This window comes from Centrocercus urophasianus, unplaced genomic scaffold (assembly GCF_019232065.1).
Source record: "Centrocercus urophasianus isolate 14NV4802_14NV808 unplaced genomic scaffold, USGS_Curo_1.0 seq_20, whole genome shotgun sequence".
In the NCBI taxonomy this organism is placed as follows: domain Eukaryota; kingdom Metazoa; phylum Chordata; class Aves; order Galliformes; family Phasianidae; genus Centrocercus; species Centrocercus urophasianus.
The window spans coordinates 4,236,899-4,258,983 of NW_024884756.1; the positions used below are offsets into that span (position 1 = coordinate 4,236,899).

Below are 22,085 nucleotides of genomic sequence, written 5' to 3' on the forward strand. Positions count from 1 at the left end.
ACAGGGCATCCTAAACATACCTTCAGTGGGGACAGAATGCCAGCAAAGATTACAGTGCCTTTTGTTAGCCGGAGCTCAGGGCCTGCCTTGTGTGTTAAATGCTGTGGTCTTGAAGGGGGGGAGGAGAAATAATTGTGGAAGCTATAAAAAGGCTCTCCAGAAGATGCAGTGGGGAGAAGTGGGAGGAGGCACAGATGAAGTTTAGATTTAGAATGTTAAAAAATGATTATTTTATCCAAATCAGTTGGATGGTTATTTCTTTTAGAGTATTATTGCCACCAGAACCTCAGCCCTGCTCTAAATCAACTCAGCGTTTCATCAAGAAGCCTATTCTTCACTATGAGAGACCAAGAGTGCACAATTACGGGTTTCTTTCCCCTTTGCATAATAAAACTGGGAGATTATCATCAAGTTTCTATTCAGATTTTAGGGAGGCTTTTTTATTTTATTTTTAAAACCCATCTTTGTCTGTAAGAGCTCCCTGTTCGGGCCAGCATGCTGTAATGATAACTGCTGTAAAGGCTTCAGTGGAGATGTGCTCTATTTCATTCTCAATGAGGGCTGATGGCATTTTGAGAGGCTCAGAATATCCTTTGATTACTGTAGAAAACAGACTGGGGAAGATGGTGATGCAGAGCACGGCATGGGAGGGGGCTGCTCGGAGTGCTGCTCATCAACTTTCTTTTGTGCTTCTCTTTTTTTTTTTGTTTTTTTTTTTTTGGTCTGCAATGCTGCAATCACCAATGGTAGTCCTGTTGTGGGTTGAAGTCCCATGCCCCATCCATTGCCTGTTTGGGGACTTGGAGGTTTGCACAGAAGGGAGCTGCTGTGCTCTCGCACACCGTGGGGAATCGGCCCCATGTTACGAGGTGCTGTGTGCTGCAAAACGCCTATGGGCATACACAAAAAAGGAGCGACAGTGAGCTAGTCATGGGTGACCACAGGATGGATGTGGCATTAAAAGAGATTGAGGGAAAAAGACAGACACGTGCAAGCTGCCTCTCCTCCTGCTTCCCTGGCTACTTGACGCTGGCAGTGCATTCATACAGAATAACAAGGGACAGGAATTTTTGCATCTTTACTCTTGTGTCACGCTTATATCAAACCACGGATTGAGCCAGCTGTTTGCCAGTCTTCCTGAAGGTTGCACAGACAAAGGCTTCCCAGGTTTGAAGGACGGGAGGTTTCCAGGGAGGGTTTTCGTGGCAGCACACAGCCTTTATTCCCTGCCCGGGTGTGGGAGGAGGGGCCGTGGCAGAGCTCCTCTCCTGTGCTTTTGTGTCAGTCAGAAACCTGTGGTTTGTGGCACACCGTGCATCTCACAGCAGGCTGTTTTCATCAGTCGTCTTCCAGTGTTTGACTCCCTTACTCAGGTGAGATTTTAGACAGAAGAAGGACAGTTATATGTCTGATATTTTCCAGCTATAGCACAGGAAACAGTCTGTGCAATATTTAGGTATCTCATTTCCTGTACCATTCTACCAAGAATGTTAGGTATGTCTCGTTTAAGATCTATGGCATTGATTGCTCATAGCCTGTTCCATATCACTCCTGGAAGGCTGTACTGAAATTCGGGCATCCTGCTGTGCATGGACTGCTCTGCAAGAGACTCTAAGTCTGAAAACAGACAGATATGGTCTGTGAGTCATCTGCAGCGATGAGTTAAGGCAGCACTGAGCTGTACTGGGGTCACCAGTGAAATGTCTGTACTTAGAATGAACAAGTTCAGGGATGTCTTAAACCTACCGTAGGGCTGAGACACGCTCGGGCACACTGTATGGTACAGGCAGCTTCAGTGAGGACATGTTCCAGCTGTACTTGAAGGCAGTAACAGACTTACCCACATTTAGGAAGGAGGAACTTCTGTAGGTGAGGGAACTTTTGTGCAAAACTATGCTTTCCTATTTCAGAAGAAGAAAATTACAAAACCGGTCTGGTCTCGTGGCTTACCCTCCAGGTCATGGCATGTGTGACAGAGCTGAAAGCTGTCCATTCCAGTAGCAGTCAATAGGCCTAATTTTACACGTGCTCTGAAGACACCGAGGTTTAGGGGTGAAGTTCTAGCACTCTCTGATGCTGCAGGGACCACCAGGATGCCATCCATGCTACCTGTGGGCCAGCAAAGACTTCTGGTGGGGTGAGCTGCCACTGTCCTGCAGGTAACAGCATTCCCCTTGTGCTCAGTGCTGCTCTGACACTAGGAAACAAAGCTTTCTTCTTCGGAAAGGCTCCTTGAGCTGAGGAAGCTGTGTGCGTGCTGGTGGAGCAACCAACGCATGTGACTCTTGAAGGAGCAATGTGAGTGTTGTGCTGCATTTGTCAAAACAAACTGCACATTTCTTTTTCTGTACAGCTCAGCTCTGAATGGGGGCCAGGACCAGAAATCGTCAGTGCTCTGTGAAACCTTCTAGCCATTGCCTTACAAACAGCATTTCATTTCTTTGTAGCATTGTAGAGGGCAGCAAGACTGCTCCCAGGCAGAGGTGACTCCTCCGGCCGTGCTCTTTTCCAGCTGAACTTCCATTCAGATCAATTGCAAATGCCAGCCTGCTCTCCTGAAATTAACTGGGGTTTGCTCGGGGCTGGTGGGACAGCTTGTGGGGTGTGCTCTGTCTGCAGCCCCCCTGGAGCAGTCCTGGCATGTTACGCACATCCACCCGCAAACAGCAGCCTTCTGAGCTAACTGCTGCATTCTTGGTGCTCACAGCAAGATCTGTTCTGCCCGCTGTGCTAGGAGGCTGCAGCTTGGTGGCCTGAGCCTGAGAATTTGATTTGGTTTTAAGTCAGGTGAATATGGTTTGACTTGGTTTCAAATCAGGTAAGGAGCAAAGAGAGTTATTTGTAAGCGCACGCAAACCAGGACAGGAGTGGCACGGAGCAGTGTTGCAGAGAGGCCTGAGGTGTGGAGTACAAGGTGTTCCTGGGCTGTAGGTGTGGGCAGTGAAAAGGTCGGTGCTCTGCTCCTGCTCTCTGGCATGGTGTTTTCTATATATGAAGCAGCTGGCAGGGAGAGAGCTGGGTGCAGGGTGCCTCTGGTTTGATTCAGATGTGTATACGTGCTTTACTACAGCCTTGCGTTTAGTAAAGAACGGTTTTGCAATCACGTGAGCTTAGCAGACTGCTGAAGAACAATACCCAACAATAACTATGTGTATTGTAGGCAAAACTCAGTGGGTGCAGGGCAAGAAAGCTGCGCAGCTGTGAGGGTGCTGCTGGCAGGCTGTGCTCCCTTTGGGACCGTGTGGGCAGCAGGACCCAGCACCGCTTACATTTCATTGCAGTTTTAATAGGCAGCCAGAAAATACTACGTCCTGCTGTGAAGGAGGAGGTATTTGCTTTTGGGAGGCTTTAGAAGAGAGGAACTGGAAAATGAAATTAACGAACAGAAAGCAATAACACAAGCCAGTATTCACCGAAGCGTTATTTACCTCTCCTCTATCACGGCTCATTTTACACATGCATTAGGTGTTACGAGAGCTGGTGTGTCACTGGTGGTTAATACCAGAGGGCCTATAAAAGCCTTTAGGGCACATTTGCTTGTTTTTTATCTTTTCTCCCCGATGTCACGTTTGTGCCGGAAATTCTGTCTTGTAGTGTAAAGAATGAAATCTCAGGCATTTTGGTGACAAGCCTCCTCTTGGAGGCTGCCTAGGGTTAAAAAGTAGATGGCTGCTGTGCACACTGGAGCTAGGAGGGAAAAGAACATCAGCTTTTTTCAACATAGTGTTTTTAAATGTAATTTGAACAGAGCCAAAAAAAAAAATAGAGGAACGGAGTAAACTGGATCGTGCATACAAATGAAGCTATTTAAGTTTTTCTTGCTGAGATCCAGATGTGTTTTCTGCTCACAGCACGATTCATGTACTGACCAATGACACTGAGCTGAGGCTTTCAGTGCTTCTCTTGGAAGCCCACAAAACGATGACATCACGTTGCAATTAGCAGGCAATTTAAAGGCATTTAAACAATTATATCACATTTTCAGCCCCGCTAATTGGCACCACAGCTGTTTTCTTTGCCTCCTTTTTTGGAACAGCAGCCACAGGGCATTAACTCATGGGGAAAAACAGTAAAGGATTAAAAAAGAATGCAGACACCTGTGGTTCTGAGAAGAGCCAAGCTGTAAGGGTCTGTGCTAAGAGTGTTGCAAGACAGCTATGTTTAGTACAGAGCTAAGGGGAGGGAGGCACAATGAAATACCATTACTGTGATCTCAGTTGGCAGGTCACTAACCAGGGAGGGTCTTGTCAGCAAAAATAGCAATAAATGCATTAATGCTAGTCCGTTCCCTCCTGATGTCTTTGGACAGGACTATTCTTAGACGGCACGTTAGTTTGTTGTTACACTTGCATAGTACGTATTTAAATGTCAGGGTCGCGGCCAAGAAAATATAAAGATAGGACAGTGGGTTCAGTCTTCTGTATGAGGGTGGAGCACAGCATGTCCATAGATAGATGTCATGGCCATCCTAGAACACTATTGCTTTTCCAGTTGTAATCATCTGAATGTTTACTGGCAGAGGTGCATAGTATTTCCTATCGAAGTCACACATGTTGACAGAATACTTGGTTTGCCAAGTTTGTCGGAGTCCTCGCCACTCTCTGTGGACCACGTCTTACCAATTCATAGAATCCTAGAATGGCCTGGGTTGAAAAGGACCACGGTGCTCATCTGGTTCCAACCCCCTGCTGTGTGCAGGTCGCCAACCAGCAGCCCAGGCTGCCCAGAGCCACATCCAGCCTGGCCTCGAATGCCTGCACGGATGGGGCATCCACAGCCTCCTCGGGCAACCTGTGCCAGTGCCTCACCACCCTCTGTGTGGAAAGCTTCTTCCTAATATCTAACCTAACCCCCCCTGTCTTAGTTTAAAACCATTTCTTCTTGTCCTGTCACTACTTACCTGTCTTCATTCTTTTCCTTCCCCATCTTTTTGGAGTAGACAAAGAGCTTCCCTGAATTGAAAGAAATGGGAGGTTGGAGGGTGAAGAGACGTCAGTCCATCCTCTGCAGTGGAATATCTTGTACCCATCAATAGGATGCAGTAGGAGTCTCTGACAAGCTGAGAGGATGGTTTTTATCCATTTATGCAATACATTCTGAGTTGTAGCCCGACCTTGCCACTAATGTCAGTAAATCTGCCACACAAAGAGAAGTGAGATGATAAGGCACAATTGCTCCTTGTTCCAAGGACTGTTCCAGTTGTCCCAAAGGGGCCTTTTGCAGAACACTGCCAAGTTACAACCCTGCTGCACAGTCTGCTCAGATGTGTATTGCTCATCTCTGCTCTTGTCTCTTTAAAATGATTAGTTCCTGGTCAGGTGTTTCCTGTTCTCTCTTATCATCATCTGTCTCACTGTGGTAGTGCCAGCCATGCAACCACTCCCTGATGCCGGTTCTTTTATTCCTTGTTTATTGCTTGTGAACCTTGGCTGTTGTCCTGGCTGAGTACGTTTGTCTCAAATACACCGTGGCACCATGGGAATGTAAGTACCCTATTTCTTAGAGGGATTGGCCAACTGTCAGCGTCCCCTACAACGCACACAGGGGAGCACTGAAGCTCCCAGCCTGACTGAGCCTAGATCTCTGCCACTGAGGCTGCCCAGGCACAGCACTGCCTGAGAGCACATTGGCTTTCTGGCTGGCATCATCCAGGTGTCTTCTTGCCACGTTCAGACTTAGAGCTCCTCTCCCTCCCTCCTCAGATTCCTGTCTCCCTGCACATCTCAGTGTCTCTCTCTGGCCACTAATTTGGTCTTTTGCAAGCCACCATTCCCTGGTTCCTGACCATCACCTGGTCCTCCAGCATCACTTCTCTTGAGATCTTCACGGTTCTTCATCAATTTCTTCCCTTTTGAGGTTGAACTTGATGATCTTGAGGTTGGACTTGATGATCTTGAAGGTCTTTTCCAACCAGAGCAATTCTATGATTCTGTGATGATTCCCCAGGCACTGGCAGGGGCTCACTGAGGCCACAGGCAAGTTCCTCCTCTTCATTCCTTTCCAGCTGCTTGTTTCCCTGGGGAAAAAATGTGCAAGGAGGGACTCCTGCTCAGGCTCTGCAGACAGCTGGTGCAGAGGGGCATTGAGCTAACAGAGGTTTTCCCGCCTTTTGTATTTTGCAGCCTGGAGCCTTTTGTTAGAAGGTTATCACTTGGCTAAATACAGATAAATTTGCACGAAAGTGCAAAAAAAGTGGTGTCCCTAACTAGGGCTTGTCTACCACGTTTGCACCTCAGACAAAAGGTGCTAGATTTGAATTACAAAATGGCCACGGGAATATTTCCACCAGCAAATTGAGCCCATTTGCAAACACCAAAAAGGGTTTTCCACATTCATTGTGAAGGTTTTCCCTGATGCAGATACTGAGCTTAAACCAAAAGCCTCTCTTTATAAAGGCTGGTCTTAGTGATGTACTGGCAAAAGGTTTATAAGGCAAAAGCTGACTGTGGTACATCCCATCCTTGGGGTGTGACAATGTGCATCTTCTCTAATTGTACTTTCAGTATAATTCTTGGTACAGGTTTGTTTCTACAAGAGATTTTCATGAATAAGGCATCTTCTACAGTGAAGCGTTCTCAGTGTGGTCAGACTTCCTACCCAAGGATGAGGGATTTTTTCCTCACTTGTCTCAAGTTCATCCTTTTTTTTTAATATCCTGGCTTTTTCTCTCCCTGAACTGGGAGGTAAGGGAAACGGAAGGAGGTTTCTGAAACAAAATGGGAAGCAATGTAATTTTGAAGAACAGATCTGGAAATCTAAAATGTAGCATTTTGGCAGTAGAAAAATAGACGATGTTTCTCTGTTTTATTTTGGTTTTCTTCCCAAAAACTCCGTTTCCTCAATGAGAAATAAGTCAGTTTTGAGCAGCACGGATCGATGCAGATACAGCCTCTGTGCTGATGGTATCAAAACAAATGAATGTATCTGCTTAGAGGCATTGCCTTACAACCTCCAGAACTCTCAGTAGTATCTGTTAGCATGTGCAACTCACCCCTGGGAAGGGAACCTGGCAGCCTTCCCTGGGGCAGGCAGGCAGGCACATAGCTTTTTCACATCAGCACGACGTGGGCCATCATTAATATCTTTGCATTTTGGATTCGCTGAGGAAATCTGATGTGCATGTTTCTCTCCACTAGCTCATTCAGCTCATGCGACTTGTTTCACTCTTGTGACCTCTTATTACGTATCCATCACTCCATTTTTCTTTCCCATTAGAGCGAAATCGGACACAGCCCTCCTCCTGCCTACACCCCTATGTCAGGAGTAAGTATTTCACATTCAACCTTCATTCTTTAGGTTTTCCTCCTTCCTTCACTACCTGTTTTCTGTTTCCCCTCCCTTACTCCTACATAAATGTCTCAAAAACCAACACCGAATGCAGTTTATGTGTGTGTAAGCCATCTGATAGTCAGGGATCTCTAAGCTCAGCTTGGATTTATCTATGAGCTCAATGGATCCACAGGCAAAATCACTGCCAGTATTTCTTGGAAGAGCATTTAGGAAACAGGCTTGGATGAATCTGTCCGTTTTTCCTTCCCGTTTATAGGTCATGAAGTCGACATTTCCTTGCACGCCCTTGCTGAGAAGCAGAATGGTAGGTTGAGTTGAACTGTTGAGATGAGATGTTGATGAAGCCCTATGAGCAGCCCCCTGGGAGCAAACCAAGTTCAGAGATGGCAGCGTCCTCTGTCCCCAGCTTCCTCTGCAGAAGGAGATTTCCCTAGCATAAGGTTTAAGGGTTTTGTTCAGAAATCAAAGGAGGTTGCCGCAGTAATAGAGAAGGAGAAAATGTGCTTGCTTGCCTCTTGCAGCTATCTGCAGCCTCCTCATTTGCATAGGAGATAAGTTCTATACCCCATTTCTAGCCTCATTTCCTGCTTCCTCATTGCCCTGCCTGCACTGATGCTCTTCCCAGGGAAGGGACCTGCTCAGCAGCACCGGGAAGGTGGGTGCTTTGGTAGTCCTGCAGCACTGGAAATGCAGCAGCCTGAAGGATGGATGAGGCTTCTACTGCCCTGTGAAATGCATCATCGAGCAGCTGTGGCGGGAGAGCCGCAGGCATGCCTTGTTGTAGAATCTTGCCTCCCTTCGGAGCCTCCTTTTCTAAGCTGCCTTCTCTTTCCCAACAGAACCAGTTCGTGTACAGAGATGGCGGCTATGCTGCAGAGCAGGGAGTGCCGATGCCGTACAGAGCTCCTGGCTGCGTCATCCCAGAAGCCCCAGTTGCTCAGGGGGCGACGGCCGAGATCTTTGAAGACACCTGCTGCAACGGCACGCTGCGGAAGCAGGTGGCCACGCTGGCAAAGGAGGACAGCAGCACCCAGAGGTACAGCGCTGATCCCACAGTCTTCATACCGGAGCGGGTGATCCGGGGAGAGCTGGATGAGGACGGCTACATGACGCCAATGCGAGACAAACCCAAAACAGGTAGCAGTTTGTCTTTCCAGAGAAGTTCCCCATGACTGCGTTGTCTGTTTTTCTACATCAGCGGCTTTTCACAAACAGTGGCTTCATCAGCTAACCCAGCATGACTGAAACGTTCTGACTGGATTAAAATTTCTTTGCGGGGGGATTCCCTTCTTACTGCTCAGTATTTTGCTTAAGAAAGCTGACTCTGCTTTAATGTCAGGTTTGGTATTTCCCCCTTTATTTTTTGATGCTGGAAGGGAACAAGAGAAAGGAATGATAAAGACAAAACAAAAATAAAAAACCAACAACCCCCCCCCCCCCTTCTTATCCAAGAACAAATATTTGTGCTTTTTCCAAGAATCTTTCTTTGCCCAGCCACGATCTCCACTTTGCTTTGTTTATTGATCTGCTTTATCGTCACAGCATTGGGGTTGGTAAATGTCAGGGTGAACATATCACAGAACGGATGCACACAGTTGGCATTTTACACCCAAGAGAAGTTCAGGATCGAAAGAATGCAGTGTGCTTTGGAGAGACCATCACCACGACGTGGTGCGTGCCCACGTTAGTGCCAGCTCAGTGTTACGCTTCCCACATCATTCTCTCCTTTCTTTTTAAATAGTGACGGCACTGTTTTGCTGTTAGGGGATGTGTCATGAGTAATTTGCTTTCAAACATCAGCACTATCTTTAAAGAAATTAAAGCAGATGTAAATGCCAAGTAACTACTGGGTTTGCTACGGAATTTGGAAGCCTCTTGCTTCATGGTGGAAACAGAGGGGACTGTGGGACACGTGCACTTGTAACCTAAGGCAGCCAATATCTTTGTTTCTTTTCCCTTTCCATCTTTTTTATCTCCTTCCTAGTTACCTTCAAACCTTTCTGCAACCAAGCCACACCTTTTTGTGGTGTTGAACCACAGCAAATGTTTTGTAGCCACTGTAACCCGTGCCAACTGTTCTAGAGCTAATGTTAAGACTCTCTTGTACCCTTTCCAGGACTCACTTGAATTACTTTTCATAATGCTTCAAGGCCCTTTGTCCTTCAAGGATGGAAGGTTTTTAATCAGGCAGATTGTTCTATTAGAAATGAAGCTGTCTTAGAAGTTAAGTCTCTCTGCACAAAAACCATCCCCAAGGGCTAACTAAGGTTTCTGGGGAGCTTTCTGAATAGAACAGCTGTGAGCAGAGGGTTTGACTGATACATCCAAGGTTGCGCAGTCATCCACAGGGACAGGAGCAGCTCTGTGTGTTCGGCCCTGTAGTTCATGCTTCAGCAGGAAGGCCAGGATCAGATGAGGCATTGGCTGCGGTTCAGCGCGAGCTGCAGTTCGGTTTTCAGCTGTGCAGCCGTGAGTCACTGTTTCCCAGGGTCCCAGCTCTTTATTTTAGCCCATACTGCCTGTTTAAGTTGTAAATTCACTTTTAGCAAGAGAGTGTGTTCAACACATATGGTGCCTGATATCACCCGGAGTTCTAGGAACGGCTGGGTGGAAGGAGGCACTAGTCTGAGCCTGATGGTAACAAAACAAGAGGGCTCGCTATGTGGATGCTCTTCTCTCAGTCGTTGTTGATTGATTTTTTTTTATCTTTCCTTAGATTACCTGAATCCAGTGGAAGAGAACCCATTTGTCTCTCGGCGAAAGAACGGAGATCTGCAAGCTGTGGATAACCCAGAGTATCACAACGCTCCGAACGGGCAGCCCAAAGCAGAGGATGAGTACGTGAATGAGCCATTGTACCTCAACACTTTTGCAAACACCTTGGAAAACGCTGAGTACCTGAAGAACAATTTGCCAGAGAAAGCCAAGAAGGCCTTTGACAACCCAGACTACTGGAATCACAGCCTGCCCCCACGAAGCACTCTCCAGCACCCGGACTACCTGCAAGAGTACAGCACAAAATACTTTTACAAACAGAACGGACGGATCCGGCCCATTGTGGCAGAGAATCCCGAATACCTCTCCGAGTTCTCCCTGAAGCCTGGCACTGTGCTGCCCCCACCACCCTACAGACACCGGAACACAGTGGTGTAGTAACCGCGGTCTTACAGAAGTGGAAAGGCAACCCCTTCTAGCTGCCTCACTCTTTCTCTTTCCCTCCTTCTCCCTTCCCTACTCCCCTTTTTTCCTCCCACGAGCTTCCTCTTCTTGCCAGTTCACTCATTTTTGCTATTTCCAAGTGAAAGGATGTCTTGGAGTCATTTGCGGATTGGGTTGGGAACCGGAAAAGAAGGAAGGAAGGAAGGAAGGAAGGAAGGAGACGGAGAGGAGGAGTGTACAGCTGGTGTTTCTCGCCTTCCGCAGATCTGAGGGGCAGGTGGTCAGAGAAACCAGACAGTACAGAAAATCCGTGGCAGTGTTGCCTGCTGTCAAGCTAGTCTCAGTGATTCCACCCAGACGCCGTAGGGGAAGCCACAGAGAGGCTGTCTCTTTCAGGAGGAACTGATGAGTCTGTACAGCATTCCTGGAAATCTCAATGCAGTTTCCATTAGGGGGAAAAATGGACAATTTTTATATCATGTGTAATAGCACAGTAATTGAGATTGAGAATCCAGTTTCTTTCTCTAATACTTTCTATCCCAGCAACTGAAAATGGCTAACTTGGCTTTTCATAATCGTTCAGATCTTCATCGTGGCTTTCCCAGAAATGATGATGTGACTCTGAGAGCTGGCGCAATCCTTGTTCTGAGAGCTACATCATGATTTTGTGCCACTTCCTAACCGCAGAGACTCCAGCTCAGAACTGGTGCGTGACGTGACCATTTTTGTATATGTGCCAACAGGACAAACGTTTTAAACAGAAAAATCCTTTCAGAAATGAGTAACAAAGCCCCCACCCCCCACGTGTTCTTCTTGAACCGGAAAGGACAGGCCAAGAAATCAAGATTTGTACGTAAAAGGCTCCGTTTTCCTGTTTTATACCTGCCGACCATAGGTACATAAACGCATATAAACTCTTCCCTCTTTTTCTTCTTTGGGATCACGAAGGTGGTTGGGGATGCTGTCAGGCAATGCTGAGGACGAGACGGAGCACTGGAGAGTTCACTGTGGGTCACGGAGTCAGCCCAGCTCTCTGTGGGGTGCTGGCGGGAAGCGTCCTTGAAACTGGAAGAAAGAAAGACACTGGACTGGAGAAAACGCACATAGAAGTTCACTGGAAAGTTAGTTTGCACTTAAGCTCTGATTTTATTTGAACTGTTTTCTGGATTTTGAATGAAGCAATATGGAAGTGACCAGCAAAATACAAAATAATAATTTTAAATTAAAAAAAGTGAATTATATGTAAAGGATGACTGTGGAAATGCCAAAATGAAGCATATCAAGTCTTTGGTACAATGTCCACCAGTTCGGAGAGGCGTTGCATTGACTGTTTCAGAGAACACAGTGACAGAGCAGCCAGCTCTTACTGCTGCTACGTGAAGGACAGCACAGCAAGCCCTGGAAGGGATCCAAGGGGGAGAATGCCTTGCTCCGGCGTGCAGCACAGTACGGAATGCTTTTTTCTAACAGGAGGATTACTCCGTCACAGAACATAGTGTACATGATGTTTGCTAAGTCAAAATGCGCATGACTCACGGAGCTTTCAGTCCCCAAATGTAAACAGGTACGAGTTGGCCTCCCTGCGCTGGGTTCCGCGTTCATCAGCCTCAGTTTTTAGGTAGAAACCTGCACACCCCTCCTCCTGTTGGGAAGGAACCATCAGCCACTGTTTGGGATGCGTTAGCAGATGGAGCTGGGAGGGGTGGAGCAGTGCTGCTGATGGCTTTCTCCTGGTGCACCAGCACGTCCTGTGTGAGCATTTGTGCGCCTGGTTCCCACTGAAAATCTCGAGGTTGCATTAGGTACCTGTAAAGAGGTGTCTGTGTCTCATTAAGGCTTTTAGGGAGAGTAATACCTGGTGGAGGGCAGTATTTCAGTTTATGCACTTCAGTACTATTAATGTCAAGATCCTTGGGGTAACCTGGCAACAAAACCAGCAACAGCCAGCGGTCTGGAAATTGTATCCAGTCCTCCACCATCCTGCCTATGAACACAGCTTGCAATACTGACTGCAGTCCTGGTGGCTCGGGGGCAGCCTGACAAAAGGTAGGAGGAGTTTTCAGAGCTGGGTGCTTGGTGGTGGAAAGGAAACGTGTGATTGCTGAGCCAGGGCCGGTTCTGCCAACTGCCTGCTCCTGTGCCACGTGTGCCCAGCCCTGCTTGAGCCAGCCGAGCTCACCTCCAGCTGCAGGGTACTGCTACGCCTGCCGCGTGGGGCTCTTCGGAGCTACTGAAAGGAGATGCTGGGCCAGATGAGAACAGAGCAACTGACCAGCACACCTCTGAGGTGAGATGAGTGATTAGGGAGCGTCACATAGCTCAAAGACTGTGTCTCCTTCCGGCACCATCTGTCGTATTCTGATTGTGATGGGAAACAGGAGATGGCACATGCCGTCCTGGGGACTCTGCTCCTGGAAGGTTTGCTGGTGACAGTACCGAAGCATGTAAGCAGCTTAGGTGCTGTAGGCAGATGGAGCAGCGGGGGAAGGGGTGGTCAGTTTATCCCTGAGCAGGTCATACAACAGAGTAACTCCCAGCGGAGAAGAACAGTGGCTGTACTGCTCGTGCATGAATTCAGAGAGGGGCACATGAAAGCGATGGGGGGAGAGGGACGCACGTCTCCAAAATCAGACAGCTGCTCGTGGAAGGTGGAGACCTGTTTGTTCCTCTGGTAATAAAGTAAGTAGGACTGGTGTTAGAAAGAATCAAAATGTAAATAACAGTGTTCTTTAGCATTTCTTACGTAGCTTGAATTATTTATTCACTGTAATCGTTGTTTGTGGGTAAGATGCACTTGGCAGCGTGGAAATGCAGCGTTCCTTGGATGGAGGCAGTACTTGAGGCAGGCCGTCACCTGGCACTGGGGGCTATCCACACACAAAGTGCATTTTGTCAGCACAAAGCTGTATGTGAGCATCAGCAGAATTATTTTCTCCATCTCTGATTAATTCTCTGGTTCTACAGTGGTATCTATACACACCAGCATCAGCTCCCGTGGGTTCTTCATGGGCAGACACCTATTGGTATTCCTTTTGCTCATGTACAAAAGAAAAGCAGTGCACTGCTTCTCAAGAGCAGATACCTCTATCAGCCTTTGTCTAAGGTAAATATGCTAAATGAAGGAGAGCAAGAGCTGGTTTTCACCTTCTCTCTTGCAGTGATCATCTTAGATGTTACCTGCCGAGCTGAGGGCTAGTTCTGACAGAAGTGGAAGCTGCAACTCATTGATTACTCAAATAAATGTTAATTTTGTTTTTGGGTTTTTTTTTGCAAAATAGCTAAGGAGTTGAACCTATATGACCGTTTGCTTAGATGCAGTGGAGTATTCACGACTTGTCTTGAGTGCATAGCAGCGATTGGAGTCATCACATGGATGTGCTCCAGGTACCCTAAGCTCAGCTCAGAGATGTTTCTCCTGCTACAAAACAAAAAATGGTCGCACCGACCCTGGATCCCACCACTTGGTGGAAATGCAGTCCCGACTGCAGGAACCGTATGCAGTGAGCTCATTTCGTGTGGTCCTCTGGGACAGTGAGGAGGAGCCCCGAAATGGCGCGTGCAGGGCTGCTGTGTTATTGGTGCTGGGGCCCGTGCACGCAGAGGGGATCCAGCGCTTATTGCCAGTCGAGAGCTGGGTGCAAGCTCAGGTAGGTGTTCATCTCTTTCGAAGGCTCTTTAGCTCAAGGGGGACCTGTAGAAAATAGGCTTTAACAAGGACTAAGCAAGCCTCGGGTGATCAGTGACCTCTTGGGCTCTTAAAGACCATCACCTCAGAACAGGCAGCGTCACCCGGAGTTCTCTTCTGCTATTGTTTGTAAGAGATGTTTTTACTTGCAATAATATAAAAAAGACTGTACACCTGCTCATTTCTAGATCTGTCACTTGTAGTGTTTCCATTATTCTGGATTGTAGATCTCTGCTGCTGACAGAACAGCTCATCTGTTGTTACACATGCAGGATTTGGGTTCCAATGCCACTTCCACAAGCCAGGGCTGCACACAGGCAGGGGCTGGATGGCTGCAGTACTACGTTTCCTCACACACAAAGAAGCACGGCTGTCCACGAGGGCAGCCTCAGCTGCTCAGAACATGCCCTCGTTTTTATTTTTGGCCTTTTGCTAAGTGTTATGCAGGTAGAAATGGCCACCATTAAAGTGGGGTTTTCAAATCAGGAATAAATAACAATGTTCCGTGGTTTGAAGCGACTCTCAAATGCCCAAGAATGAAGGGGGACACACGAGTCACTTTATTGAAGCACATGGTCACCCTGCACCACTCAGATTTAGTATCTGACGCTGTGAGGGGGCTCGCTGCTGTCACAGAAGTGACCGGAAGGTAAGGCTGAAGGTAAGGCATCTCCATTTGTCCCACGGCCAGGGCTGGTATCTGTTCGTAGGCTGGGACAAGGCAGGGGAACCTCTGGGCTCTGTTAAGTCTGACTGATGGCAGTGGGACTTTCTGAAACACAGAGGAAGGTTGAAGTGGTGAGTCCAGCTGTTGGGGGGAGGTCTGTGCTGAGCTGAGGAGGAAGCTAAGGACATAATCCCTATTAGGAAGTGTGAATAGTTAGCGCTACTTTATAATTAGAGAGTTTTGGACCTTGGTAAAGAGGGATTTTGTAGATTTGTAAGGTGTTAGGCCGTGTGAATAGATGCATCCCCGTTCCTCCCTCCCCCAGAAAAAAAAAAAAAGCCATGAGATTGTGCTCCGAAAGTGTCGTGGATGGAACCACCAGGGCTAAGGTGCACCCTGCACAGCATGTTCTTGCTGATGGCAGCACCTCTGTCCCCGTGCCCTGCCCAGGCTGCGAGCCCTCTTAGGGATAAAAACGCCCTATTATGTCCATAGCGCTCCGAAGACTAAACCCTTTTGGGATAACCACAGTAATAAACTGTGAATGGTATTTTATAAATGTAGATACGTACGCCGTTCCTTTGAGGTAAGGTAATACGACATATGTAGCATAAGCTGGTACTGCTGTTAAATGGGTCGATTAATACTGAGCAGCTGTGTAAGGGGTAGCTAACTTTGAATGCACTCAAGGCAGCGTTCCTTTGGAGATGGGGCAGAAGGAAGTTGCTGGGTCCTCGCCTTCTCATGGTGGGGCATACTGAGAATGCAGATGGTTGAGAACACGGTTTTTAATAGCATTTCAGCGTTGGAAATGGGTGTGCATTTGTAACATTATTCACAATGGTTTTCACCTTTTGGTTTGGTTTTTCTTCTGCCCAGTTTTTGACATTTCCCCAGCATGGTAAGCTGGAGTTTCTACAGAGGTAGCAACCCTAGGGTATAGAGGGGAAATGGAGGGGGAAAGCAGTCTCTCGGTAGAAACAGAGATACCCAAAATACGTTTGCTGTCCTTGCAGTCCTCAAATTACGTGTTCTGTAGGGCAAAGCTCACCTTCCCAAACTGGGAGGGCAACGAGACTGGGCCCCAGCTGGGAGGAGTTGCTGGAGCAGCACCACTCCTGCCAGGGGGGCACAGCCCTGCAAAGAGAGGTGGAGGTAGGGGTGAGGGGACTCTGGTTTTGGGGCAGTTCTCTGGGTTCTAACAGCGTGAAGAGATCATGGCACAGTAATTCTGCCTTAGAAGCACCTTCAGAAGAAGAGGAGCACCGGTTTGTCGGGGAAGACGCTCGTTTCGTGCAAAGCGATGCATTCAGAGTTAGCTGCCTTTCTGAAACAAAAACAGAAAAATACAAAAACTACTGTATGTTACTTTGAAAATGTGAATAGTATTTTTATAGCTTGTTAAAGACACAGCTAGTTGCATTTGTAAATAAGGATAATGTTGCTTTTATTTTCCTTGTGGTCACCATTATTTGGAACATAATCGTCCTTAGGGTTGATTTGTATATAGGTAATTTGCTTGTGATTTATGCGCTCCTTCCCCTTTTCTTTCTTCCCCTCCCACCCTCTGGTTTTGGTTAGAAATACCATTTTTGTCATTCTGTGGGATTCTGTGTTTTAGCACTATTGTGGTGTGTTCAGACTTTCTGCACTTGCTTACACAGTAGGGTATGCCAGTTGCGTGTGGCGTAACGTTACTTTAACCTTTCCTTTCTCATATTTTAGCTGTTGAGGATTACGCACTGTTAAGACACTGACCTGGGTTAATATTAGGTACATATTTTAGCATAATTTCCCTTCTTTTCACGGTTTCTCGTTTGTTTTCTTTCTCTTTTTTCCTTCCCTCCCCTTCTGTCTTGTTTGGAGGCTGGGGAGAAGCCTGCAGACCTTCTCTGTGTGTGGTTATACTTTGCCCCCCGTGTGCAGTCCCACGTTTCTCCTCATGGCCCTTGGGGTAGAGCTTAATCTGTTCGTTAAGGCAAATGTAGACTGCGACCCACCTTGCATCGACCCGCGCTCATCCCAGCTGAACAATTTGAAAACTGTTCTGCCTTTTTGTTACATGAATCTGTCAGAAATATATTTTTAATTTAATATAAATGAAATTCAATAAAATATGAAACAAAACTCCTCCGTGTGCGCGTGGAGTTTCTTGGCAGGGGGTTGAGCATCCCCAGCAACACGGAGGGGGCTGCTGGGAGGCGGTAAAGGACCCAGAAAGCAGAGCCCCCAAAGGCACGGCCCGATAAAGGGGCACCCCAGCACCGGGCCCGCTGCACGCAGCCCCCCACCGCCGCGTTCAGTGTCCCCAAGAAGGTTTTATTTCCTAGGCAAAAGAAAAATGTTAATCTGGCAGCTGTTTTCCAGTGAAACAGTGCTAATTAAAGCCCACTGCCACTCACCTCTGCAAGGCTGTTAGGTTCAGGTGTGGGAGCCGCTACTGAAAAGCGCACCCGAGCTCCTGCAAGCAGCTTCGTGCTGCACTGACAGCTGCAGGGGGGTCAGCCCTGCCTGCCTTGGAGTAGGTGGGAATTATTCAGGTGCCTGGATGCGGTTTAGAACATACGAAACAGAACCTAAGAAGTAAAATATAGCATATAAAACATTATAAAATGTTTAAGTATTATAAAATATGGTAAACTATTATAAAATTATACTATGAAATACAAAAGAAAATAACGGAAAATGAATAAAAGAAAAGTTTTAAAAATTAAAAGGAAATAAAAAGAAAATGAAAAATAAAAAAAGAAAAATAATAAAAGGGAATAAAAATACTAACGAAAAAGAAAAAATAAGGAGGAAATAGAAAAAAAAATGAAAAGGAAGTAAAATAATAAAAATGAATTTTAAAAAATGAAAAATAAAATAAAAAATTAAAAGAAATAAAAATAAATTAAGAACAACTAAAAATAAAGACGAAAAATAAAAAGGAAATAAAAATAATGGAAAAATAAAAAGGAAATTTAAAAAAAGGAAATAAAAATCAAAAATGGAAAAATAAAAATGAATAAATAAATAAAATTAAAAATAAATGAAGAAATGAAAAATAAAAAGGAAATTAAAAACAATAAAATAATGAAAAGGAAATAAAAATACTAATGAAAAATAAAAAATAAGAAAGAAATAGAAAAGAAAAAAATAAAAAATAATAAAAGAAGTAAAATAATAAAAATGAGTTTAAAAACAAAATGAAAAATGAAATAAAAATAATAAATGAAAAATAAAAAAAGAAATAAAAATAAATTAAGAAATAAAAATAAAGACGAAAAATAAAAAGGCAGTAAAAATAAAAAATGAAAAATGGAAAAATAAAAAAATAAAAATAAATGAAAAAATAAAAAGAAATAAAAAGGAAATTAAAAACAATAAAAGAATAAAAAGGAAATAAAAAATACTAATGAAAAACAAAAAATACGAAGGAAATAGAAAAGAAAAATAAAAAATAATAGAAACGAAGTAAAATAATAAAAATGAATTACACAAAATGAAAAACGAAATAAAAATAAATGAAAAATAGAAAATTAAAATAAAAATAAATTAACAACTAAAAATAAAGACAAAAAATAGAGAGGAAATAAAAAAAAATGAAAAAAATAAAAAGTAAATAAAAAATGAAAAGTAAATAAAAATGAAAAATGAAAAATGGAAAAATAAAAAGGGAATAAATACATTAAAATTTAAAATAAATGAAAATATAAAAAGAAATAAAAAGGAATTTAATAAATATTAATAAAAATAATTATTAAATAATAATCAGTAAATAATAAAAATAATAAAAGCAATAAAATAATAAAAAGTAAATAAAATAACAAAAATAAAATCCTAAAAATAAGTATGAAAATAAAAGTAAAAAATAGAAATAAAAATAAATTAAAAATAAAATTTAAAAATGAAATAAAAATAAAACAAAAAAGTAAAATAAAAAGGAAATAACAAAATAAAAATAAATTAACAAAAAATAAACATTTAAAAATTAAAAATAAAGAAAAAAGATAAAATAATAATATAAAATTAAAAAATAAGTGAAACTAAAAAGAAAATAAAACTAAATTTAAAATTAAAAGAATAAAAAATTAGATTAAAAACTTGAAAATAAAAATCAATAAAAGCGAAATCAATAAAAAATGAACAAATAAGTAAAAAATAAAAGAAAAAAACCAATCTGAATCCTACCTTACTGCTAAGGCCCGCTCCTGCAGACCTCCTGTACCATGCATGTTCAGCAGCACAGCTGAACAGCCTGCACAGCAGCTTTGTCCCACCAGCCGTGAGCTGCAGCCCCACGCACGGAGCTCAGCAGGCAGAGCTGCTGCTTTCTGCACTTGCCTGCATCCCTGCTTTAAGGCCCAGCATCCAGCAGGCAGGGGAATTCGGTTCTGCTGTTTCAGTAACGGTGGATCAGCCCTAAACTCATCCAGGTCTCTTCTCGGTTTGCAATCATACAACCGAAAGCTACTAAGAAGAGACTGACTATCCCATTTAAAACAAGCAGAAAGCATCAATTAAAACCCATCGGGTGATAACAAACCCAGCCACTCGAGGTGGCTGCATGCTGCTAAAGGTGTTCCCTTTATCGATGCTCTGATCGGCTCAGGAAGAATTTTGGAAGTTGCTGCCTGAAGCTTGAAAAGTCAAAAAAAGTGAAGGACAACCAATCAGCTCCCCTTTGGTTGCCATCATCTGCTCCTAATACTTCCTCAACTTCATTTCTCTGCCCATTCCACAGCAGATGCAGGCTGTGCAATGCAGCCACTGCTGCAGGCCTCTGCCTGTCCCCACTGACAGCCTCAGCCGCTGGCTCCTGCCAGCCTTCCAGGGTCCCACCTGGGGACACGATGGGACACAGTGACCATAGGGGTCTCCAGGAGGCTTAGCGCAGCGCTGGGATCCAGGACAGGCAATGCATGAGACTCTGGTGTGTACATAGGTTTAACAGTGAGGATGCAATGCTGTAACATTTTTTTAATTTGTTCTACAGTTAAAAGTGCAGTGAGCCTTTGTGAGCAGTGCAGAAGGCATGCCTGCCTGCAAAGGCAAGGCCGTCTGGGGAAAGCATGTAAAATAAGCAGCGTGGGTAGAGCAAGAGTCCCAGGAGAAGCTTCTGTGGGGAGAGGGGTGGAAAAAGAGGTACCAGGGCAGGAACTGGCTGGGAACAGTGCTGTGAGTGGCCGTGGGTGAGGCCTTACCTGAAAGGTGGATCTGTGGTCCAAGCCCTCCATGCTGGCAATTCGGTACAAAAAAAGCTGCGCTGGAAGCACATCTTCCCCAGTCACTCTCGTGACACAGTAACTAGACGTTGGCCAGCGAAAATGCCAGGAAAATTTTGGATTAAGTCAACCAAAACATTTTATTGAGCCCTTTGAAAATTCAGTGACGTGATTGGAGCGGGGTATAGAGTTGTTTTAGCTCCTGCACAGACATCCCAGGCAGGTACTGGGGACAGCGGAGTCACTGTGACCGCGTCCCCGCTCCTTCCCTCTTGCCCCTAAGAGGGGATCGATGGTTCTCTCAGTCTGCTCCTTCCTTCAGCAAAACTGAGTTTGAAGGCTTCCCAGAAAGAAGGCCAAGCCACCCAACATCTCAAGCCTTTGCTCCTTACTCAGCAACCACGCAGAAACACAGGCAGATGGAGAACACATGAGATGGACATCACCACACGACGGGGGTGTGAGAGATTAACCTGAATGGCCCCTCACTTCGGGGGACAGCCAACACACCGTGGTGCCAAACAGTTGCGCATACTCACCCCGATGTTTCTGCTGTGTACAACACAGTGGCAGTTGCTGGAGGCCCCCAGAGTGGAAGCAGAGGTGCCGAGAGCACGAGCAGGTAGCCAGAGGACTGCAGAAGCAAAAGAGGTATTAAACGTGAGTTAAATGTGATAATTTTTCCCAAGTGTTTGCCAAAAAAAACATTACCAACACCAAGGGGAGATGTGCAGCAGCCCAGTCTTAGCAGAGCCCAGCTGCTGGCCCCGCACCCTGCTCCTTCCTATCGTGGGCCAGCAGCAAAATGAGTCTAAGGCTGCCTCCGAACCCCCAACCCTTCACATCAAGCTGCTGCGCTGAATCAGGCCCACGGCACTGGGAGGCAACGTTTGGGAAGCAGGAACTGGTCGTTTCACTTAGCATAAACGGCCTAAACAGCATAAATTGTTTCAGGCAAGGCTATGTTCATCTCTGTGATAAATCCTCACCTCACCCTCTCCCCTATTTTGTGCTTTTTTTTTTCTGCCAAGAAAAATCTTTGCTATTATAATGCAAAAGAAGCCTGTATGAATTGCTCCCTGCAAAGCTCAGCCTGTAAACAAGATCGTAGCACCAAGGGAACAAGTCACGGCTCCCTTTCAGGCATCCCCGCAGTAATCTGCTTTTGTCCCCATTATGCAGGACACGTGTTGCAGGGCCCCACGCGAGAGCCCTGTGCAGAGCCGAACAGAGGAATTACAACAAAGGAAACCTTTTGTTCCCATAGAATAGAAACTGCCCCGATTTTTCAGACCTTTCTACCCGAGTGCACTCCTGGCAAGACAGGGAGCAGGACTGGGGAGGGCAGGAGGGCTGCGCTGCACGACAAGCCAGCCGATCTCTTTCACCACATGCCCTATAGAACCTGCCTCCTCCGTTTCTCTGCCTCTCTCCTTCAGGTTCACACCGAGCTGGGGAGCACAGCACTGCCACTCCTTCCCCGGCAGCTGAACCACGGCTGAAGGCATTAGGTGCCAAGCCTCGCTGGCACGTGAAGGTGTTCAGACACCTTCCTGTGCACACTCACGGTCCATGCAGCACTGCAGGAGCTGGGAAACACACGGGCTGGATGCTTTCTTTGTATCACTTAATTGGGTGCCCTATGAAGCAGTTTACCGTGTTGTTTGCATGCCCATTGCTCCTCCTTTGCTAGGTATGCACAGTTTTCCAGGGGTTTTGTTTCCTTCTTCTATTACTTTTTAAGGTAGCAGTTGCCAGGTTTGAGCTTCCCTGTCATCAGCTGCGCGGAATGCCACAGTGGTGGTTCGTTTCAAACAAGAGTTGTGGCACCCCAGAGTCCTGTCAAGCCAAGGAAAATGAACTGCAGTTAATGAATCCGTGCTTAATATGGCGTAACACTAAATAGAGACAAATCAGCCTTACCTGAAGGCTACGATTCTATGAAAGGCCGCCCTCTCCACCCGCTTGGTATTGCTGATGGTTTCCATGCAGGAATCAGGAGCCGTGGCAGGAAGCAGGGACCGCAACGCCCGGGAGAACTTGGTGAAGCGGTCGATGCTGCAATAGTTAAGGTAAG

At 45.6% G+C, this 22,085-nt stretch overlaps 1 protein-coding gene across 1 annotated transcript in view; it reads left to right on the top strand.

Moving 5' to 3' along the window:
* Positions 1–16,866, top strand: part of ERBB4 (erb-b2 receptor tyrosine kinase 4) — a 501,644-nt gene extending 484,778 nt beyond the window's left edge. The window contains exons 28-30 of the mRNA XM_042822364.1: positions 7,547–7,594; positions 8,130–8,427; positions 10,007–16,866. Of these exons, the coding sequence (XP_042678298.1) occupies positions 7,547–7,594; positions 8,130–8,427; positions 10,007–10,443 (783 nt within the window). The 3' untranslated portion in view covers positions 10,444–16,866. The remainder of the gene's footprint in view (positions 1–7,546; positions 7,595–8,129; positions 8,428–10,006) is intronic.
* Positions 16,867–22,085: the final 5,219 nt, after the last annotated feature.